This window comes from Phoca vitulina, unplaced genomic scaffold (assembly GCF_004348235.1).
Source record: "Phoca vitulina isolate PV1807 unplaced genomic scaffold, GSC_HSeal_1.0 scaffold1, whole genome shotgun sequence".
NCBI classification, from domain to species: domain Eukaryota; kingdom Metazoa; phylum Chordata; class Mammalia; order Carnivora; family Phocidae; genus Phoca; species Phoca vitulina.
The window spans coordinates 57,024,941-57,045,726 of NW_022589704.1; the positions used below are offsets into that span (position 1 = coordinate 57,024,941).

General features: G+C 40.9%; 1 protein-coding gene across 1 annotated transcript in view; it reads left to right on the forward strand.

The window, feature by feature from the left end:
* Positions 1-3,633: 3,633 nt before the first annotated feature.
* The window catches only part of CHN1 (chimerin 1), a 192,658-nt gene continuing 175,505 nt past the window's right edge, over positions 3,634-20,786 (forward strand). Inside the window, exon 1 of the mRNA XM_032407733.1 lies at positions 3,634-3,667. Coding sequence (XP_032263624.1) covers positions 3,649-3,667 — 19 coding nt within the window. The 5' untranslated portion in view covers positions 3,634-3,648. The remainder of the gene's footprint in view (positions 3,668-20,786) is intronic.

Consider the following 20,786-nt stretch of genomic DNA (forward strand, 5'->3'; position numbering starts at 1 on the left):
GTTTTATCCATAATCCAGTTAACTTAAATATTTTAAAATATTGCAGAATGACAGCTAAACCTAAAAAGGACCTTAGAGATAACTTAGTCCCATCCCTTCATTTTACAAATGAGGAAGAACCAGAAAAAGTAAAACATTCATCTAAAAATCTAACAAAGAAGTAACAGAGCAAACAAATCCAGCCATTCTAGGTGTTTCTTGTTAGGCACAAAATTAAATCTTTGAATGAAAACATAAATGTTTTAAAAGTCAACTCATTCTTCACCCTTTTTAAATAAACAGTCTAAGGTAACACCCATAATAATCATCCCCAAGTGGTTAACGCCCTTCCTTACATTGAATCTGTGGCTGAAAGGCATTTGCTTTATTTCCAGCTAGGTGAGAAAAGCAGCACTCTCTATTTCTCATTAGATAATACAATAATATAAAAATTAATATTAGTTTCAAGACATAGCACTTTGATCAAGTAAGTATAGAAAGCATTTTGCTATTAGGAAGTCAGTTGAATCACTTGTGGAAAGCTAGATGTTTAAAAAGGGAAACATAGTAACATTGAGCTGTATTGTTTCAAATAGTATCCTAAAAACCTCTCTTGGGAGAGGTGTCTGTGCCCCTGTGTGTCTGTGTGTTTTGGGTGTGGGAGTGCCCAGACTTGTATAGAAAGGAGAAACGGAGGGAAGAATGTCCCCACCTGAGCCTAAGTTGGATCTATCACTAAGATTCAGCTGTGTGAAGCCACAACTAGTGGGTGCAAAACTGGTCTGATAACCAAAGCTTGGCTGTATAATGGGAGTGTGAGTCTGACCACAGGATTGTTAATTTCCCTCTGCTGCGCAGGATAAGCCCCCAGGGGCCAGCGAGAATTACCAGCATACTGAGCTGTACCAGCAAAACACTGATGCTCTGGTACCTCTCTAAAGAGAGTTTCACAAAGAGAAGAGAAAAGCACTTTTTCTCTCAACCTGATTGGACACATAGTTCTAAGTTGAAGAGCATGTGAATAAAGACCCTTTGAGACAAAATTCAGTTTCCCAAACTGCAAGAAGACCCAAACATGCAAAATGACTGAGGACAAAATACTCCCCTTGCCACTCCGCTTCTAATACTAAACAGATTTTTCTTTTTAAATTCAAACCATGTATTCTCTAAACTGGTGGGGGATGGAGAGTGGGGGAGGTGGTCAGGGAGAACACCAGATGCCTCAGATTTTCCTATTAGTTCTGCCACTAAAAGGTGTACACATTTGGGAAAATCTTTTGACCACTGGGCCCTCAATTTCCTTATCTTTAAATTAGGGGAGTTTGGTACCTTCCTGTTCCAAAATTCCATGCTTCCATGTGAAAAGTAAAAAATTTTAATTATAAATGTAAAACTTTCTGAGATTACAAAGGATATCTGGGTGCCTGAATAGGCCATAATCCCCCTGAAATTTGGTGAGTGTATATATGTATGTAAGCATTTCCCAGGAAGAGGGACAGTATCTTTATCAGAGCCTTAAAGGGAAATTAAGTTCCAAAAAAGGTTGAAGATCACTGGTTGAGGCAGCAAATGCTGTCTTTAGTTTTGGATTTGTCTGACTGCATAGCAGATCAGCAGCAATCTTTACATGGTTGTAAAATCTGTCCCACAAAGCCTTCTCGAGGATCTCATTTATCTTCATGAGCTGTGTGTTTCTAATTTTTCATGAGCAGAAAGGCCATTCAAAATCAAGAATCCTTTTCATTAAAGATTTAAAATTGTGGGGATTTCAAGACTTATTTTGATATTAGTAGCTAAAGGAGAACCATTTTAGTACATTGGAAAATTTCAAGCATTCAGCATCTTACACATTTGCCTGTTCATGTTGAATTATTTTACTATTTCTTTTTTCTTGAGTTAACTGACATGAAACAAAAGGCTTGGCTCCTCCTTCCAACGGGCTTTTCTTTTTCTTCTGATGTTGGAGTCTGTTGTGAAATGATGATGAATTAACTGTTGGTTCTATTGGTAGTGGTAATTTTCATTTTTGTAACGATTTGATCCTCAAGATACATTAAGTAGAAGATATTTATATAATAATCTAAAAAGAATTAGTTGAAAATTAGAGAGAAGCAGAAAATGACATTAGGGAGTCTGAGGAACTGTAAGAGGAAAGATGCACGCGGGAAAACATGAGAACCAAAGAGAAAATCTACATGATTAGATGCTGCAACAGTATCCAATCCCTAAGCGAAAGAAGAAAAAGGGGGAATTTTTTTTCCCCAGAGGGAACAAACATAGCAACTAGAGAATACTGAATTTTTGAATACACTAAATGAAAACGACACAAAAACATCATAACCGACATTTTCAAGAACATCTTTCGGCTGATAATCTCAAGGAGTTATATGGCTTTTCGTTAATTAAGGCAAAGACAGAGGCGAGCAGAGAACATCACAGAAAGAAGGATGTTGCCAGTGATTATCAGATAAATGCAAAAAGCTCAGGGGAACAATCTTTTGTGGTATAGGAGAAGTGCCAATCAGTGCGAAACGTTAATTTTTCCTGAGACGATATCAAAGAGGTGTAAAGCAAAAGGAAGAAAATTAGGTTTAAGCATTGGCCTGGTATCAAATTATTTTTAGGTAATCCCTGATGCTTTCTAAACGACTCCTGATTCCTCAGATGTGACAATCTGATCAGTACTCCCAGTGGCTCCCAAGTCCGAGTGGAAGGGAAGGCAACAGTCAGGGTCTCTGTTCGACTCTAGGCTCCCTTCCCGACTCCCGGAGCTTCAGGTCACCGGCTCCAGACTCTCCGTTAACCCCGAGGGCGCCGGGCGGGAGATTTATCCTCAAACGAACCCGATCCCCGGATGACCCTGCTTGGGGGACTTGGATTCATGGAGCATCCTCCTGTGACTCTTCCTCTTTCGAGTAACAGCTCCGTTTTTCTCCTCTCCGCGCCTCCTCAAATCCCATTCAAGAAAAATCCCAGGGATTTCAGCTAAAACGCACACCAACCCCGCCCCCCGCCGGGCTCCCGGAGGCCGCCTCCCGGGCGGCTGGGGCGGCTCCTCCCGGCCCGCCGCAGGAGGGGCGCGCGCCCCCGGCCCCCGCGCGCGCCCGTTGCTATGGGAACGCACTGGGTTCGGCCGCCCGAGTGGGAGGCACGAGGAGGCGCAGGGGCAGATCCAGTGGGAGACGCTATCGCAAGATGGCGTCTGCGAGGCCGCGGGATGCGGAGTGAGCGCGCCCCGCCGGGGGCCCCGCGAGGCTGCTCCTCTCCCCGCCGCCGCCGCCGCCACCGCAGCCGCCGCCGCCACTGCGGCGCCGCCTCTCCGCCTGCCATTGCGCCGCGGCCAAGCCTCCCGCCTCGCAGGTACCGCCGCCCGCGTGCGCGCTCCGCGTCGTGCACAGATGGCAGCGACAAGTGCCGGCTTGCCTAGGGCTAGCGGGTCTCCCCCGGTGCGGGTGCGCCTGACAATAACGCATAAATAACTTTTTCTTGCAGCGGCCCCCTGCGCCCCGGCCTGCAGCCTCCCCGCGCGCCCGCGCCCCACCACGCCCCTCCGACTCCACGCTGCCTCCGAGGTGTGAGCGCTTCGGGCCGATGCGGTGATCTCTGGCTCTCCCGGGAGGAGCGCGTGTACCGGCGGGCGGCGGCGAGCAGTTGGCGAGCGCCGTTACAATGGCCCTGACCCTGTTTGGTGAGTACAGCCCTTTGCCCGCGCCCCTGCAGGTGGGCCGCGCCCCGGGGGCGGGGGCCCGGGGCGCCCGGGGAGGGGACGCGGCGCGCGGTGTCGGGCGCGGGCCGGAGCCGGGGAGCTGGGGCGCCCCGGGCGCCGGGCTTGCTCCCTCGCGCCTCTCCCATTGTTTCCTCTCCAGGCAGGGCCGATGGGCGTGTGCTCCCTGGCCAATTCTGTGCAGGGAGTCTGTGAGGTCCTGGGTGTTTTGTAAACGCAGGATTCTTTAAGATGCCAACTTGGGAGCGAAGTTAGCTGGTTGTTTCCAAACCTACGTTTCTCAAGTCAGTAAATAAAGATCCTGGAAAGTTTATTTATTTTGAACAAGATGTCTGTGCATCCCAGTCTCCCCGGAATTGCCAAATGCATGTGTTGAGTCTTGTTGGATTTTGGGGCGGATTTTTTTGGAGACGGTATATTTCGTTGGAAACAAGAATAAGTGGTGAACTGAATATTTGTTACAATGGAAAATGTTTGCTCTAACAAACACGAGAGCAGACAGAAGAAAGTTGGTTCCTGGAAGATAAGTGATCTCCGGAGAATAACTTTGAGTATTTTAGGAAAGAAATGTTATTTCTGTGTTGTAATTACTGCAACACTATTGTTTCAGTGGTTAAGACTTCAAGGTGTTTTTTTGTTTTTTTTGTTTTTGTTTTCCTGGAGGCTATAATGCCAATGGGTTGGGAAGAAGGGCTGAAAAGACAAATTGTTTCCTATTACCCAAACAGACTATGGTACACATGTACCTCCCTTTAAGAAAACTCAGTATGTGAAAATTTGGATGTTCAAAGTAGTATGGTATGTACTGATATGAAATTGATAGCTACAACGACGGTCGTGGTAAGTTACAGTATCAAGTTTCCAGTTCATTTTAATTGTGTCATTTGATCAAGCAAGTTATAGGCATCACATACCACAAATGCTTTTTCATATAAATTAGAGTGAATTAATCTGCTGGAATCAAAGAGTTACATTTATTTAATCATCTTATTTTACAAATTCAGATGCAGGGAGGCTATTTTCCAAGGTCACATGGCCCTTTTGTGGCAAAACTGAGCCTAGAACACAATTTGCCAGTCTGTAGTCTGGGGTATGTTTACTTTGCCAGAATACCCACAGTACTAGAAATGACATTTCTTATTTGGTGTTGGTTCTTCATAGGTGCTTTAAAAAAATGTTTCTTCTTTCTCTGAAAGAAATAAAAATCTCACTGTTTTTCAGTAATTTGTGTCTAATCTGCATCATTTAGTAGAGCATTTTTTCTTAAGTGTGGATTTTTTTTTTGTACAAAAGTTAAAAATGGTGGAAGACTTGGTTGGTATTTTCTTTTGAAGAAGCATTTCTCTTATACTGTAGTAGCTAATACATAGCAGTAATATCTCTACAGGTAAATTTCCCCTTAACTGGTTTTATTTATGTATTTTTTACTAAATTCATTTTCCTTTCTAAAGAGAGAGTATGTATTTCTAGGTTTGTTTTCAAAGGTAAGGTTTACGAATCAGCCACTGTTCGAATGCTGACATTCTCAGTGAATAAACAGATAAATTGGAGAGAAACGGAGTGAGGGATAAGATACTTTCAAAAGGGTTCCTAAATTATTAAATATTTAACTACTGAAGTAGAGATGAGGAAAGGGAGGGCACGGATTTGACCTCTAGAAGAAGATAAACCACTCCCACCCCTCAGAATGAATAAAGTGTCTTTAACATTTTAAAGTCAACATGTGGGAAAATAGAATTTAATTTACAAAATCGAATTTGGTTACAGTTTTTAAAAATATTTCCCTGTTATAAAGGAAAGTACACCTGTGTGCAGAGGCTATTTTTCAGTAATGATAGAGCAGTAGCTGTGCTTGACCACCACTCCTCAGGCCTGTCTGTTCAAAATGTAGATTCCTATGCCCCTAGACCCACAGAATCTGCACTTCTAGGAGAAGGGGATTATAAAGGGACGCCCCTGTGATTCTGTCATCCTCAAATTTGAGAACCATTGTATTAAAGATAAAAATATGATTGCTCAAATTTGCCCAATTCAGAATGGCCTTTGTATCTATTAAGAGCAGTCCCCGATGGTTAGAAGAAATGGATTTTATTTTAGATACCCATCAACAACATGAGGATTAAGGGTGCTGATCCGCCATGCAGTCCAAAATCTGAGTTTTAACTTTTCACTCCCCAAAAACCTAACTAATAGCCTGCTGTTGATCAGAAGCCTTACTATAAACAGTTGATTACCATGTGTTTTTTTATGTTATATGTATTATATACTGTATTCTTACAATAAAGTAAGCTAGTGAAAAGAAAATGGTATTAAGAAAGTCATAAGGAAGAGAAATACATTTATAAGTACTGTACTGGTTTTATCGAGAAAAATCCACATATAAGTAGACCCATGCAGTTCAAATCTGTTTTTCGAGTCAACTACTTTTTTTTTTTTTTTAAGATTTATTTATTTATTATTTGAGAGAGAATGCACGGGGGTGGGGGGAGGGTGGCAGGAGAGGGCCAAAGGGAGAGAGCATCTCAAGCAGAGTCTCTGCTGAGCTTGGAGCCCCACATGGGGCTCCAGCTCATGATGCTGAGATCATGACCTGAGTTGAAATCAAGAGTCAGATGCTTAAGCAACTGAGCCACTCAGGAGCCCCAGCTGTACTACTTTTTAACTAGGTCAGTCAGAAGTACCTCATATCCCTTTATATTTCCTCTTAATAGCCAACTTAGAGCAGAGGAGCACTGAGGTAATAAGGTTCTGTGCGACGGTAGTGAAGAGCGGATAGGACAAACCTCACTAAATAGCCATCAGAGTCAGAGCTCAGTAGAGTTTCTACCAAAGCCTTCCCAACGCAACCACTGCCGAGACCCTACCTTGTGTATCATGGGTGTGTTAGTCGGTAAGGCTAGTGTCTTAAGTCTGTTTGGACTCCTGTAGTGAAATACCATAAACTGAGTGGCCTACACAACAGACATCTATTTCCTGAGGTTTTGGAGGCTGGAATTCTAAGACCAGCGAGCCAGCAGATTCACTTCCTGATGAGGGCCCTCTTTCTGGATTGTGGACATCCATCTTTTTGCTGTGTCCTCCCATGGTGGAGAGATGGGAAAGCAAGGTCTTTGTCTCTTCTAGGGGCACTAATCTCATCATCTAACCTCATTTCCCTTCAAGACATCATCTAACCTCATTTACCCCCAAAGGCCTCATCTCCACAGATACCATCACATTGGGGATTAGGGCTTCAACATAAGAGTTTATTGGAGGACACAGTTCAGTGCATAGCAGCCAGCAATAGAGTCTAGGGTTTTTGTTTATTTTAAATTTATTTTAATTTTATTTTTTTATTTTATTTAGAAAGAGAGACGCAAGTGTGGGTAGGGGGAGATAGAGGCAGAGAGACAATCCTAAGCAAGCTCCATGCACAGTGCGGAGCCTGACTCGGGGCTCGATCTCACAACTGCTGAGATCGTGACCAGAGCCGCAATCAAGAGGTGGGTGCTCAACTGACGGAGCCATCCAGACACCCCTACGGTTTTTTTTCTTTATGTTTTATGCTTCCATCCAGGTTTTGTTTTTATCATTGTAAAGAATGTTCTTTTTATAGGATGTTAGTGAAAGTTAGCTTCATTTTAAAGTGAGGAGCGCCTGGGGGTGGCTCAGTTGTTAAGCGTCTGCTTTCGGCTCAGGTCATGATCTCAGGGTCCTGGGATCGAGCCCCGCATCGGGCTCCCTGCTCAGCCAGAAGCCTGCTTCTCCCTCTCCCACTCCCCCTGCTTGTGTCCCCTCTCTTGCTCTCTCTCTCTCTGTCAAATAAATAAATAAAATATAAAAAAAAAAGAGTAGGAGCCTCTAAAATTACCCAATACAATTTTACATTGATAGACTTTTAACTTTTTTTCACCTAAGTACGGTGTAGCAACTCAAAATATTTGTCAAATTAAGCTGAAGAGTGAAAACTGTCTTATCTCTTATCTTCACTATTAATCACCTTTGCTGCTTAAAAAGATATTTTTAAGGCAAATTCCTGTTTCATCTGTGATAGAAGAACTAGACTCCAGTTTTTCCTGATTTTAGAGTCCCATTTGGGAGTTGAAAATACGCATTTTTGAAGGTTCAGGACTTGGCCAGCATTTTTTTCCACCTTGCAGATGAATACACCTCTCAATCATCTGCATCAATACAAATAATTTTTAAATCCTCAAATCCTAAAAATTATCCAAATGTAATTCATACTCTGCTCACTCACCTTGCTCATCTGTTCAACATACATCTATAGCAGTGTGCAAGAGACATGGCCCTGTGTTCTTAGAGCTTATATTCCAGAACTATAGTGTATGTCCCTAACTACTTATTTCCAATAGGATTTGTTAGAACTTCCTTGACAGAGAAACACATGTTCTCTAATAATTGCTGGGCTAGAAGGAAAGTCTCAGGTCATCTAATTTAGGACGTTTTAGCTGGTGTACCTAGCAGAACGCCCTGACTGGCCACACCGATAAAGCCCTATTTGACAGAGCTGGGTGAAAAAGCATCCTGCCAGGTTATCCTTTGGCAAGAATGTCTGTCATTTATAGCTAAATGGGCCTGTGGTTTACAGCTCAAATACTGAGATTGGGAACTCCGTTACAGCTAGGCTGGCTGAACTCTGAATAACTCTCTTCTTTATCTGGGTAGAACCGGCTCTGGCAGGGCCCCCTCTCCCTTTTTTTTTCCTTTTTCCTTTCATTTACCAGTCACCATCATCACTGCCATTGATCTATGATCCAATACCTAGGATTTCACTGTAATTTCTAACCTTCTTTCCGCAGACTCTGGTACTGCCATGGAAACCTTTTCATTATGCTGCCCAACGCACCTGCCTTTGGGCATCTTTGTAGAGATCCTTTGGAGCAGTTAAATGGTAATGGTGCATTCTTTGTGATGCAGTTAGGAAACTTTCTGATTTCCTATGACTGTCTTAGCATTAAAATTTGTTTTTCTTTTTTAAAGTAATCTCTGCACCCAGCACGGGGCTCGAACTCACAACCCCAGATCACGTGAGTTGCGTGCTCTACTGACTGAGCCAGCCAGGTGCCCCTAAAATTTGTTTTTAAAAAGACAAATCAACTGCATTTTCAGTATGATTTATTTGACCAAAAGCCAATTTTATAGGAAACTCTACTTGAATAGTCTCTGCTCACATTTTTATTTTTCAGATGTTGCTCATCAAAGAATCTGAGAGGGACTTACCTAAGCAGCAGGGTGGTCCAGTAGTGAGAGCCCAGTTACTTTTCTGAGAATGTTTCATCTTTTCAGCTGTCATTAAAGTCACCATCCTTATTTAAATACTTGTGCATATTCTCTTACTGGTATCAAAAACTTAGTATTTCAGCTTTAAAATTTTTCTTTTAATGTGTGGAGATTTAGTACTATGTAAGAGAGAGAAAAGAATTAGAGTTGCTGTAACTCTGATAGTTACCATCTGGGTACAGTGTAAAAGGAATATTGGTGATGCAGTCTTTTGAGTGACGTCTGTCCCTGCAAGTAACAATCCTATTAGCATCCTAATCTTTGAGGATAGAGTGATATGTATAATTATAAAAATTTGACACATTTGTCATAAGAGTTTCAATTTCTTTATATCTGTAATTGTCTACCTTTTAAAAAATCACCCTTCATAAGAAGACTGTTAGGTATTTTTTTCTTTTTTTTTTTTAAGATTTTTAAAATTCATTTGAGAGAGAGACACACCACACACACACACATACACACATACACACACACACACACACACACGCACGGAGAGGACGAGTGGGGGTGGAACAGAGGGAGAGGGAGAGAGACAGCAGACTCCCTGATGAGCAGGGAGGATCCCCAGGTCAAGACCTGAGCCAAAGTCAGAAACTTAGCTTAACCCAACTGAGCCACACAGGTGCCCCTAGGCATTTTTTCTTACTTGTTTTCTCCATGAAACTTTAATAACAGAGATATACTGTCTCTCTGTTTACACACTGTGTGTATATCTGCTTTATGCACAAAAGTAAGTTTTTTGACCCCCATAAGCTAGTTTTTGCTCCCTTGAAGGCACTATTACCTTCATTGAGAATACGTGTTTTAGACTAAAACGATCATAAGAAAAATAGGCAGAAAAATACTGTTTGGTCATGCTTTGTATGTCAGATAATAATAGTTTTGAAGGAATGACATTAGTAGAAGTTATACATTTTTTATCAGATTGGATTAACCTAAGAATTAGCAGTTTACTATCATCTTGAATGGCCATAATGGCGATTTCCTTGCCAGGCTAGGGTTTGTGTAGCTTTTCTCGAAGTCCCTCTAGTAATAATAATATACTTTGATATGGGTAATTGATGTTTTCTCAGTCTTATATAAAGTATCGGTAACAGCACCTTTAAAAAAACTTTATTATTTATCTGCACTATATAAACTAAATGAGGTCACTGAACTTTTCTGTGCAAACCCAACTCAAGTCATTGAGCCTGACCTTACCAGTCATAAGTCATTCTTACATAGAAAATGATTCCCATAAGCTTTGCTTTTATTTATTTGTTTTTTAAGATTTTACTTATTTATTTGACAGAGAGATACACAGCGAGAGAGGGAACACAAGCAGGGGGAGTGGGAGAGGGAGAAGCAGGCTTCCCGCAGAGCAGGGAGCCCGATGCGGGGCTCGATCCCAGGACCCTGGGACCATGACCTGAGCCGAAGGCAGATGCTTAACGACTGAGCCAACCATATGCCCCCAGAAATTACTATTTTTAAAATAATGGTTTTATATCGAGGAACCTTTTAGAACTTACACATTTTTAGAAAGTTTTTTTTTCCTTTTATTCTCCAAGAAACAAAAAACAAAATAAAAAATTGATAGCTTAAAAATGCCCAAGCCTGTTTTGAATAGTTGTTTTAAATTTAGAAAAGTCAGCACTTCTTGGAAAGAATTAATGCAGACAAGTTGAGTTAGTGGGAGAAGGGAAGATGAGTCAGGCCCCCCGGTGTGGCTGGCTGCTTAGTAGCCTGGCAGGGGGCCACCTCATTGTGTTTCCTCTAGCTGCACTGAAGGTTGTCCTTTCCCTTTCCACTCTAACTTTTTAACCTTTGGATTTCATTGGACCCTATCTATTTCATGGTGTAAAACAAGTAGAAGAAAAGATGTAGTCCAAGAAACATATCTCTGCATGAATAGATTTTCAAGACCACAGACCCGACATTTCAAAAACAGCTATTTCTTTAAGCTGCTAATCTCTTTTTTTTTTTTAAAGGTCTGTTTATTTATTAGAGAGCGAGAGAGTACGTGCTTGAGCGTGTGCATGCTGGTGGGGGGGTGGGGAGGGACAGAGGGAGAGAGAAACCCAAGCTGACTCTGGACTGAGCACAGAGCCTGCTGTGGGGCTCGAACTCACGTCCCCGAGATCAGGGCCTGAGCCCAGTAGGTAGGTGGTGTAGGTATCCATTTGAGCAATATGTAAATATCTGCCTGACTGAAGTATTTCCCCTGCAGATCTTTCATAGTGAATGAATTTAATACCATTATACTACAATTAAAGCATGGATTCTTAGCATGTTACCTATGAGTAATAACATGCTAGATATAGATACTTATCTTCATATAGCAAGAGAGAATGATTTTAATTTGTGGACCGAAGATCTTAAAGTAGACAGAGCAAGCATTTTGACTGAGGGAGCTGCACTGTAAGAGAAAAGAAAGTGGTGGTTTTTATGTAGAGTGTGAGACACTACTAAGAAGGACCTGAAGGGGGCTGGTGTATTAAGAATAAGAACAGTGTAAAAGCCCAGGGCATTTGGGATTAGGGGCAGGAATGGATAGTACCATAGAGTGAGAGAAGGAAGCAGGAACAAGAGGTGTACTATTTCCTAATTCTTTTCTGAGGATAGCTCTGAGGCTTAGGATGGGTCATCTTCTTTTGTGATTTGTTTACTCATCTGTTCAATGAATTGAGGACCTAAAATGTGCCACATATGTCTTAGTTCCTGCCCTCAAAGAATTTATGTTTGCAGTTGAGGGAGACAGACAATAAAAAATGTATTGTGTGGGATGCCTGGATGGTACAGTTGGTTAAGTGTCCCATTCTTGGTTTCGGCTCAGGTCATGATCTCAGGGTCATGAAATGGAGCCCCGCATTGGCTCCATGCTCAGCATGGGGTCTGTTTGAGATTCTCTATTTCTCGCTGCCTCTGCCCCTCCCCCCTGCATGCTCACGCATGTGCACTCTCTCTCTCTTTTCCTCTCACTCTAAAATAAATAAATCTTGAAAAAAAATGTATAGTGTGCCAGGTGGCTAGTGCTATGAAGAAGTATAAAGCAGGGTGAGGAGATGGGGCTAGCTACGTGGCAGCCTGGTCAGGGAAGGCCTCTTAGTTGAGATGGATTTTGAGCAGAGGCTTGAAGGACGTGAGGGAGTGAGTCATGTGAAGTGGGGGCATTGCCTAGGTTGTTTTTTAGAGGGAGAGGGAGAGGGAGAATCTCAAGCAGACTCCCTGCTAAATGCAGAGCCTGATGTGGGGCTTGATCCTACGACCCTGAGATCATGACCTGAGCCGAAATCAGGAGTTGGACACAACCAACTGGGCCACCCAGGTGCCCCACCTTGAATCAGTTTAAACATTTGCTTTCATTTATCTTTTTTCTTCCTTTATTATTTTGGATTATTATTAATATGTGAGAGTCCATAATTGGAAATTGAAACCTGCCTCTTAGAATTTGGTTAGTCTAACAGTTTACTTTTCTACTACTCCAGTGGGTCCCCGTCACCATTAAGATTAAGTCCAAATTCCCTAGTTTGCATATAAGGCTTTTGGAATAGGACCCCTGCTTACCTGTCTCTTACTGTCTCCTCCTCAGAGGCTGCTCTTCAGCTGTACTGAACTACTTGCAGTTTCCAGAAGGGATTGCACTCAGTGTGCCTTTGGCACAGTCATTTCCCACTCACTCTCTTTGCACTCACTCTCCTCTACACATCTTGCAAAACTCAGCTTGAATAGTCTTCTCTTCTAAGTAGTCTTCCTTTGTGAGTTAGTTACACCTTTTCTGCATCCATTGTGCCCCGTACACATCTCTGTCCTACCACTTATCATGTGGTGATATAGTGGTTAGTAGATGTATTCTCTCGTCTTCCCTGTTAGATGAAGTTCCCTAATGCGAAAGCTATGGATTTCTTGTTTGTATCCTTAACAACCACCACAGTGTCTGATGCATCCCAACTACTCAATAGATACTTGAATGAATTTTGGATTTTACATTATTGTTTCTTAAATTTGGGAGTTAATTATAAGGTCTAAATCTATATGATACACACCCTCTACTGTTCATTTCTCCGTTCATTTGTTAATTTTTTTTTAATGCAGTAAATGTGCCATTATGTCATCCCTTGGTTCCATACTCTAATATGGATTTCCCAAGTGGAAGCTCACAAGGGCTTGAATAAAATGGAAATCTCTCTGGGAGCAGATTCTTTGAGGTTTAACTATAGTATTACTAACCATCGGCAGATGTTTCTAAATTATTTGGCATAATTAGATAACAAATTCCACTTCATTATTGTTCCTTTTCATTTCAGTAGTACAAAGGAATTGCACATAAATTAGCTTGGTTTGTTCATGTTTTACCCTCACGGTAGGGAACATAATCAAATTGAATAGGAATTCAGTATGAAAATGGCTAACTTAACCTTTTAGAGGTCTGAAAATGAAAACATAGTCTTTCTCCCATAATAATAAATCTGGGTGCTACATAAGCATTCCTATTAGTTGTCATATGTTTATTAGAAGAGTAGATACAAACAACAGTTCAAACATTCATATTTTTAATGGATAAAAGAAAATTTTTATTTGTTATTTATTAACACCTCTCATTATTCCAGAAAGAAATGAGGTGATTTACAAAAAAAGTATAATGCAAGAGGACTGAAAACAATAAGCGTGGGAATTCGTTTTTCTCTGTCTTGTCTCATTTCCTTGTCTTATTTCCTGCTCTCCCCTGGATCGTCTCCCTTACATCACAGCCATGCTTTCCTACTCAGTGTGAGAAAGCCTTTCCTCAACTTTGGGACCCGCTTACGTACCGGCATGAGTAGTTGTGCTCCACCTCTTAGCGGAGGGTTATGGAAAGAGCATTCTGTATGCTCCACCGCCTCTTCCTGCATGGCTGCTTACTCCTCAACCCTGTCTACACCATCACTTCTCAGCCACTGTTTGATTGTAATAGTTTGGTGTTTGGGAATGTCGTTCAGCACGGAGAAAAGAAAGGTGGGCAGCTCTGAAGGAAAAAACAAATTTCTGACACTTGTTTAAAGAACAGGGAAGACTTTACTCAGGACTGTCGTGTCAGGTGTCAAGAGATGGGGCTTAACTCTGAATCTGAGAACAGGGGAGGATTTATAGCCAAGGAGCAGGTTGCAGGGGTGTTAGGGGATGGAAAATTATTAAGAGGAGACAAGGTAGGGGGAATTCTTGCCAAACTGACCCAACAGGATTCTTAGTGAGGGCAGACGAGGGTGATGAGATATCAGGGGAGGGTGATGAGATATCAGGGGTCGGGGGTGAGGAATTTGATCAGATATCAGAGGTAGGAGGATTCTCTCTAAAGCCACTTAGCGGATTTCTTGCTCAAACGGCTTTGCAGGCCTGGTGAAGCCTCGGAGTCAAGGCCGAGGCTAGTCAAGAAGAGGGCTTGGAGGAGCCTGACTCGGGTTTGGTCAAGGAGAGCCTCCAGCCACAGCTACCACCTCGTGTTCGGCTTCTGTTTGGCCGGAAGTACTTTCTCAGTGAGTAGCCAGTGATCAGTGGCTTCCCTCAGTCCTCATATTTGATCTTTCTGCACTCTCTGCTATCTTTGACTGCCTCTTTCCTCTTGAAACTTTTTTCTCTTGTCTTTCAAGACACTGTGTTCTCCTGCTACTCCTTTTCTTCCCTTTGGCTGTTCCTCAGTTTCTTCTCTTTGCTGCCTGAAATGTCGGCTTTTCAAGAACCGGCCTCCCTTTCTCACTAGGGAATCTTCAGGCTTCAACAGTGCGCACCGGGTGGGTGATTCCTGAGTCTCTGTCTCCAGCCCTGCCCTGGCACCCCCCTCCAAATCTCTGGCAGGATTTCTTGTGCACTCCAGACGGCACATTCCCAGCGCCAGATCCTTAGCTCTCCTTCTTCCGTCCTCCCTCCCTTGTCTCTGTACCCAGTGAGCTGTCAGCTCGTGCCCATTCTTTGCTCCGGCTTCCATGTCCGTCCCCTTGTCTGCATTTCCGGCGCTCGCTCTGCCCTTCCTTCAGTACTGCAGTCGGTAGCCCCTGCCACCCATTCCAAAGGAATCCCCAGCCTTCTGAATTCTTTATCATTTTATCTACAAATCTCTTGTGACATTTGCCAGTGTGTTCCTTTCACAGTAGTTATGTATCCTTATATCTTTCTAGGCTGATGGTGTCTGTAAGGTGACTCATTCTTTCTTTCTTTGTGCTCACAGTGCTTAGCACAGTGCTTCACACGTAGTAGGTACTCAAAAAATATTTAAGTGAATAAAGTAGTTCTTAAACCATGGTACTTCTGTAGTTTATTTTTTATCTTTTTAGAAGATTTTATTTTTAAGTAATCTCTACACCCAACGTGGGGCTTGAAGTTACAACCTGGATGGAGATCAAGAGTCGCATGTTCTACCGACTGAGCCATCCAGGTGCCCCGGTACCTCTGTACTTTAACAATTTCCAGGGTAGAAACATAGAGCACTCGTTAATTTTTCCTATGACTTTACAATGTGTTAATCAAGTTAGCAGTAGTAAACATCTCAAAATCTCTCTTATATTGTTTTTGTTGTCTAATCATCTTCAGTCTTTAAAGGAAGAAATATGTGTATAAATATGTATTCCTGCAATATTGCATGCCAAGGGCAGGACACATCATTTACTTAGGGATTGGTTGCTTTTGTCAGCTTAACTTTTTTGGAAAAGTTTTTGGTGAAATTCTGGTTGAATTTATACTGCTTTATATGCTGTAAAAAAAAAAAAAAGTCTCTTCAGCCTTCTTCCAACTTTGGAAGCAGAAGAGAAGGAACACTAAACAGGATCTGCAAACACAGGACTTGTTAATCCAGGTTCATTGGTTGGTCCTTTTAATGTGGTTGGGTGTCCAGTATTCAACTGGAAACCGAAACCTCCTTCTGGACAGACCAGACTAAATGTAAGGGGAATGTTGGGTACTTCTGGTTTGATATCTCTTCTCTGTTCTTTTAGATCTTTTCAGGCTATGAGCAAGGAGGTGGTGAAGGGATGCCCTTCTTTGTTCCAGCCTCCCTTTTAGACCTTGATGGGTTAGCCAGGTTCACAGGACGTTTGGATATTAGTTCTCTGTTTGTTTATTTATTTGTTTATTTAAAGATTCTGTTTATTTGACAGAGAGAGTGAGTGCACAAGCAGGGGGAGCGGGAGAGGGAGAAGCAGCCTCCCCGCTGAGCAGGGAGCCCCACATGGGGCTCGATTCTAAGACCCTGGGGTCACGACCCGAGCCCAAGGCAGATGCCCAACCAACTGAGCCACCCAGGCGCCCCAGTCCTCTGTTTGAAAAATGGCTCATTAAGTGTCTTTAAAGTTGCTGAATAGAAGGCACAAAGCAATGGAGTAAAAAGCTCATGCTAGTGATAGTTTTTCAGAATGAGCTGAAACCCACAAAGAAAGATGAAGTCAGTGGTTTATGGAACATTTCACATATTGCTAATAATATTTTACTTAATTGTGAAAAAAAAGTTGGTGAAATTGACTTTGCCACTCCTGTAAGTTGTTTTTGGTGATACAGCCTATTTAAGTCTTCGAATGGCATTTGTTAATATTCTTAGGTTTGGATGTTGTAAGGATGCTCATTATTTATGTGTGCAAAATACATAGTTAAACATAAGAGCCAAAAAAACAATTCATTTTTTTTTCACTCCATCACAATATTTAGAAATTGACCAGACACTTTCAGTTATTTTCCTTGAATGAGAAATGATTCTCAACTTGTCTGTTCCCTCTTTTAGTTGAAATTAAAAGAATAAGTTATTTCAAAAGAACAAGAAAAAGGAACAAGAAGGATTAATAATACAGTAATAGAAAGAAGGAAACAGACATCGCTATACAAGTAGAGAGACTTGCAGAATACTTAGAGGCCTGTCATCCTGAATTTTTCAGACAGATGGCTCTGCAGTTCTCTGGAGGGACCCAAGCCTCTTTCTTGCGCCACCCCTCTCCTGCTGTTCTCGGTCTCTCCAGACAGAGGAGCTCTTGCTCTCTCTCTGTTACTGTCCCTCAGTTCACCCCTCCCTCCTTCTCTCTCTCTCTTCTCTCTCTCTCTCTCTCTCTCTCTCTCTCTCAACGGGGCAAACAGGTCTCAGGACTTATTCCTTCGGGGCGAGACCTCATTCGGCTCCAGGTGCCTTTGGATTTCACTCTTCTAATCAAAACCTTTTTCCTTTCATCTTGTTTTTCAAGTATAATAATTGATGTTAGGAAAACAGAGGCATTTGAAAATTGAAAAACAATTTTTAGAAATAATATTGACTTAATTAAAAGTTAATGAAAGTCTCAATAGAAAACATCCAATATTTTCAGCTTAAAACAAGCTATTTTCTGTTGCCAAGGGAAGAAGGAAAATTAAGGTATGTTAAGTGTATTAATATTAGTTTGCAAAAGAACATTCCAAGGTAGTTTTTTCACTGATAAATACATTTAAAATAAGTATGGAGTTCTAATATGTTGCTTACTATGTGTTTTCAGCTGCTATAATTAGATGGCAAGGTATAATTTTTAAAAGTTGACATATTTATTTTAAAATTTAAATAGAAGGCTTATGGAAATATAATTAAACTACATTTAAATAACAATTCCTAGATTAAGAGACTAAGAATTTATAGTAGGTGAATTTCATCTAAATTATTTTAATTGAGAAAATGCAGCAGCTTTTAATAATAAATACCATCAAGTAGCGCTTTTTAAAAACTTTGATTTTAAGGCAGACTTAGAAATGGTAATATAAACTGAAATGAATGAAGTCTGCCACTTTAAACTCTTGTGTTCTATATTTCAAATCTATTTCCTTAGGTTACATCTATCTCAGACTTTTCCTAATTACAAAATAATCTCAAATTTTTCCTAATTACCAAAAATAAAAAAAAAACACAAAAAACCTTGTATGAACTGGTATATTTAACAGTGTATTTATTATCACTTTACATACTTTCTCTTTTCTAAAGAACTCAAACCAGAGAGGAAGTTTATTTATTTATTTTTATTTTTTAAAGATTTTATTTATTTAACAGAGAGAGACACAGCCAAAGAGGGAACACAAGCAGGGGGAGTGGGAGAGGGAGAAGCAGGCTTCCTGCTGAGCAGGGAGCCCGATGCGGGGCTCGATCCCAGGACCCTGGGATCATGACCTGAGCTGAAGGCAGACGCTTAACGACTGAGCCACCCAGGCACCCCCAGAGAGGAAGTTTAATAAGCTTCACATTTTATTTTCCAGTGCCTTATTATAAAAAGATTCACAGCCCGAGAAAGCCTCTATAGAAATACTATCTATCATATTGTCACAAGGCAACTAAAAATATTATGGTGGTTATATTGTAAATAATCACTTATAAAACTCAAATAAAAAAAATCATTAGCAACACTAGCAAAATGGTATGCCCTGGGCTAATTTTATTAAAAGAGATGTGTGAGGCTACAGAAATTAAAAATGCTATGAAATCTTAAATCAGCCTAGACTTTACCAAAGTAACATTCTCCCCTATCTCCCCCAAGTATTTAGTCTTTTCCTTCCTCCCATAAAGAAAATGTCAAACCATAACACATATCTCCCTAGTTCTTCCCACCATTAGTAGGCTTGGGTTTCCCTTTGCAAAGCAGAAAGCTCTCACAAAGCTTTGCATCTCAGAATGTCGTTAAAAAAAGATGAGTATTCTATAGACCTTCAGGCATTGCTGCATCATCAACCAATAGCAGAACTGGAATTAAGCACCTTTCACCTAGGAAACTGGGGGAGAATCCTCAAGCAGATAGCATTGCTCCATAGCATGAGCTTGGATGTCATTATGCCCCCCCCCCAAAAAAAAGAGTACCAGGAAAAAGAACCCTGAAGGAAAAATTAAGGAAATCAGAGAAAAAATGTAAACCAAGGCCCACAACTCAGATGCCTGCAGTGGGCATAGGTAGCAGACAATAGGAGATATTGAGGAATTTCCTAATTTTGAATGTTGGTATTTAACTTGGGCCTTTAAAAAAAAAACACCGTGAGGCAAAGAAAACACATCTTTGGGCTGGTGGTGAGGCAACTCCAGACTACATGAAAATGTAGAATATTAATATTTCTTCTTTAATAATATATAAAATAATAAAATCATTCTGTTTCTAAAGTCTAAAGAGAATCATGTAAACATGACTTTGGGGGCATTTCCTTTCCTATTTGTCTTTCATTTTTTTTTTTTTTTTTTTTTTCATATACTCCTAACTCGATTTGTAAACTTTTACTGATAAGGCACATGCACACGCGTGCACACACACACAGTAAATCCACTGAATTTTCGAATTCTTGCTAACTTTTTTGATTTAGCTTTTATTAACAACAAAAGGCCTCTATTTTGCAAGGCACTGTTCTATGACTTTGCTACACTACAAAATCAGAAAACTCATTCTAACTTCTCCATTGCCTAGATGCTTTTTTAATTCCTTTGGTATGTAGATTCTCAAGCTTCATTATTGTGTAATATATCTCTGCAGCCTTAACTCCTGAGGATGTTGTAAAGATAAAATGTGACGATTTGGCTATAAATATATCAAGTGCTTTAGAAGAAAGCTCTTACCCCAAATCCACAAATATACTTTATTACAGTTATTGGTATTTGGACCCTGGAACATTAACCGTTAGTGAATACTTTGATTTAAATTAAAGTAACATTTTGAATATAGAGAATATGGTATTGAATAAGTATAAAAATTTGCTTCTCGAACTGTACTGATGAATATAGTAAAAATATTTCCTAGGAAGCCCACGAGATGGCGCTTGCCAACCTGTTTCCTCTGTTTTTCTTTAGCCTAAGGAAATTCGGCAATAATGTAAGAAGAAACATCTGACTATTTATTTTAAATGTTAGAGTTTAGGTTTACAGAAAGCTTGACTCCTTAAAATTGATGAGCTTCAATTTAACATTTTGAAAGGTGTTCATTTCTACTACAGGAGTTAAGAGTCTTTGTTGAAGATTTTAAGGCTCTTTTGAAAACGTTGGGCTCTGTGTAATACAAAGGACTGCCTTCTAAACACTTAGTTTTAAAGAATATATATGATTGGGGTGCCTGGGTGGCTCAGTCGGTTACACATCTACCTTCAGCTCGGGTCATGATCCCAGAGTCCTGGGATCAAGCCCCACATCAAGCATCCCACAGGAGCCTGCTTCTCCCTCTCCCCCTCCTCTCCTCTGGTGCTCTCTCTCTCTCTCCCTCAAATAAATAAATAAAATCTTAAAAAAAAGAATATATATGATTTATGAGATGTAATTTATATGTGTAGCCCCTAAACATTTAAAATATTGACATTTATAAGGACCTGGCCATTAGTAATTGTTCTAAAATAATTGTTCTCTTGTTTGTTTAAACTCAGGAAGGTATACTTGGAATATAGTTTAGAATTTCTAATCAAGAATGAGATTTAATAAGGAACAGTAATGAAAGGCAACAGGAATCCACACAGTCATAATGTGGATTACATTAGGCTTCCTTTTTACCCCTGTATATTTAGCATTTATTTTTTTTATTTTTTTATTTTTATTTTTTTTTAAAGATTTTATTTATTTATTTGACAGAGAGAGACACAGCGAGAGAGGGAACACAAGCAGGGGGAGTGGGAGAGGGAGAAGCAGGCTTCCCACGGAGCAGGGAGCCCGATGCGGGGCTCAATCCCAGGACCCTGGGATCATGACCTGAGCCAAAGGCAGACGCTTAACGACTGAGCCACCCAGGCGCCCCTATATTTAGCATTTAATTAACACTATTTTCATGGTTACTGTTTACTTTAACATCGTTGTTAGGGAAGGGAATTATATTGAAATTATGTTGAGGTTGCTAAGGGA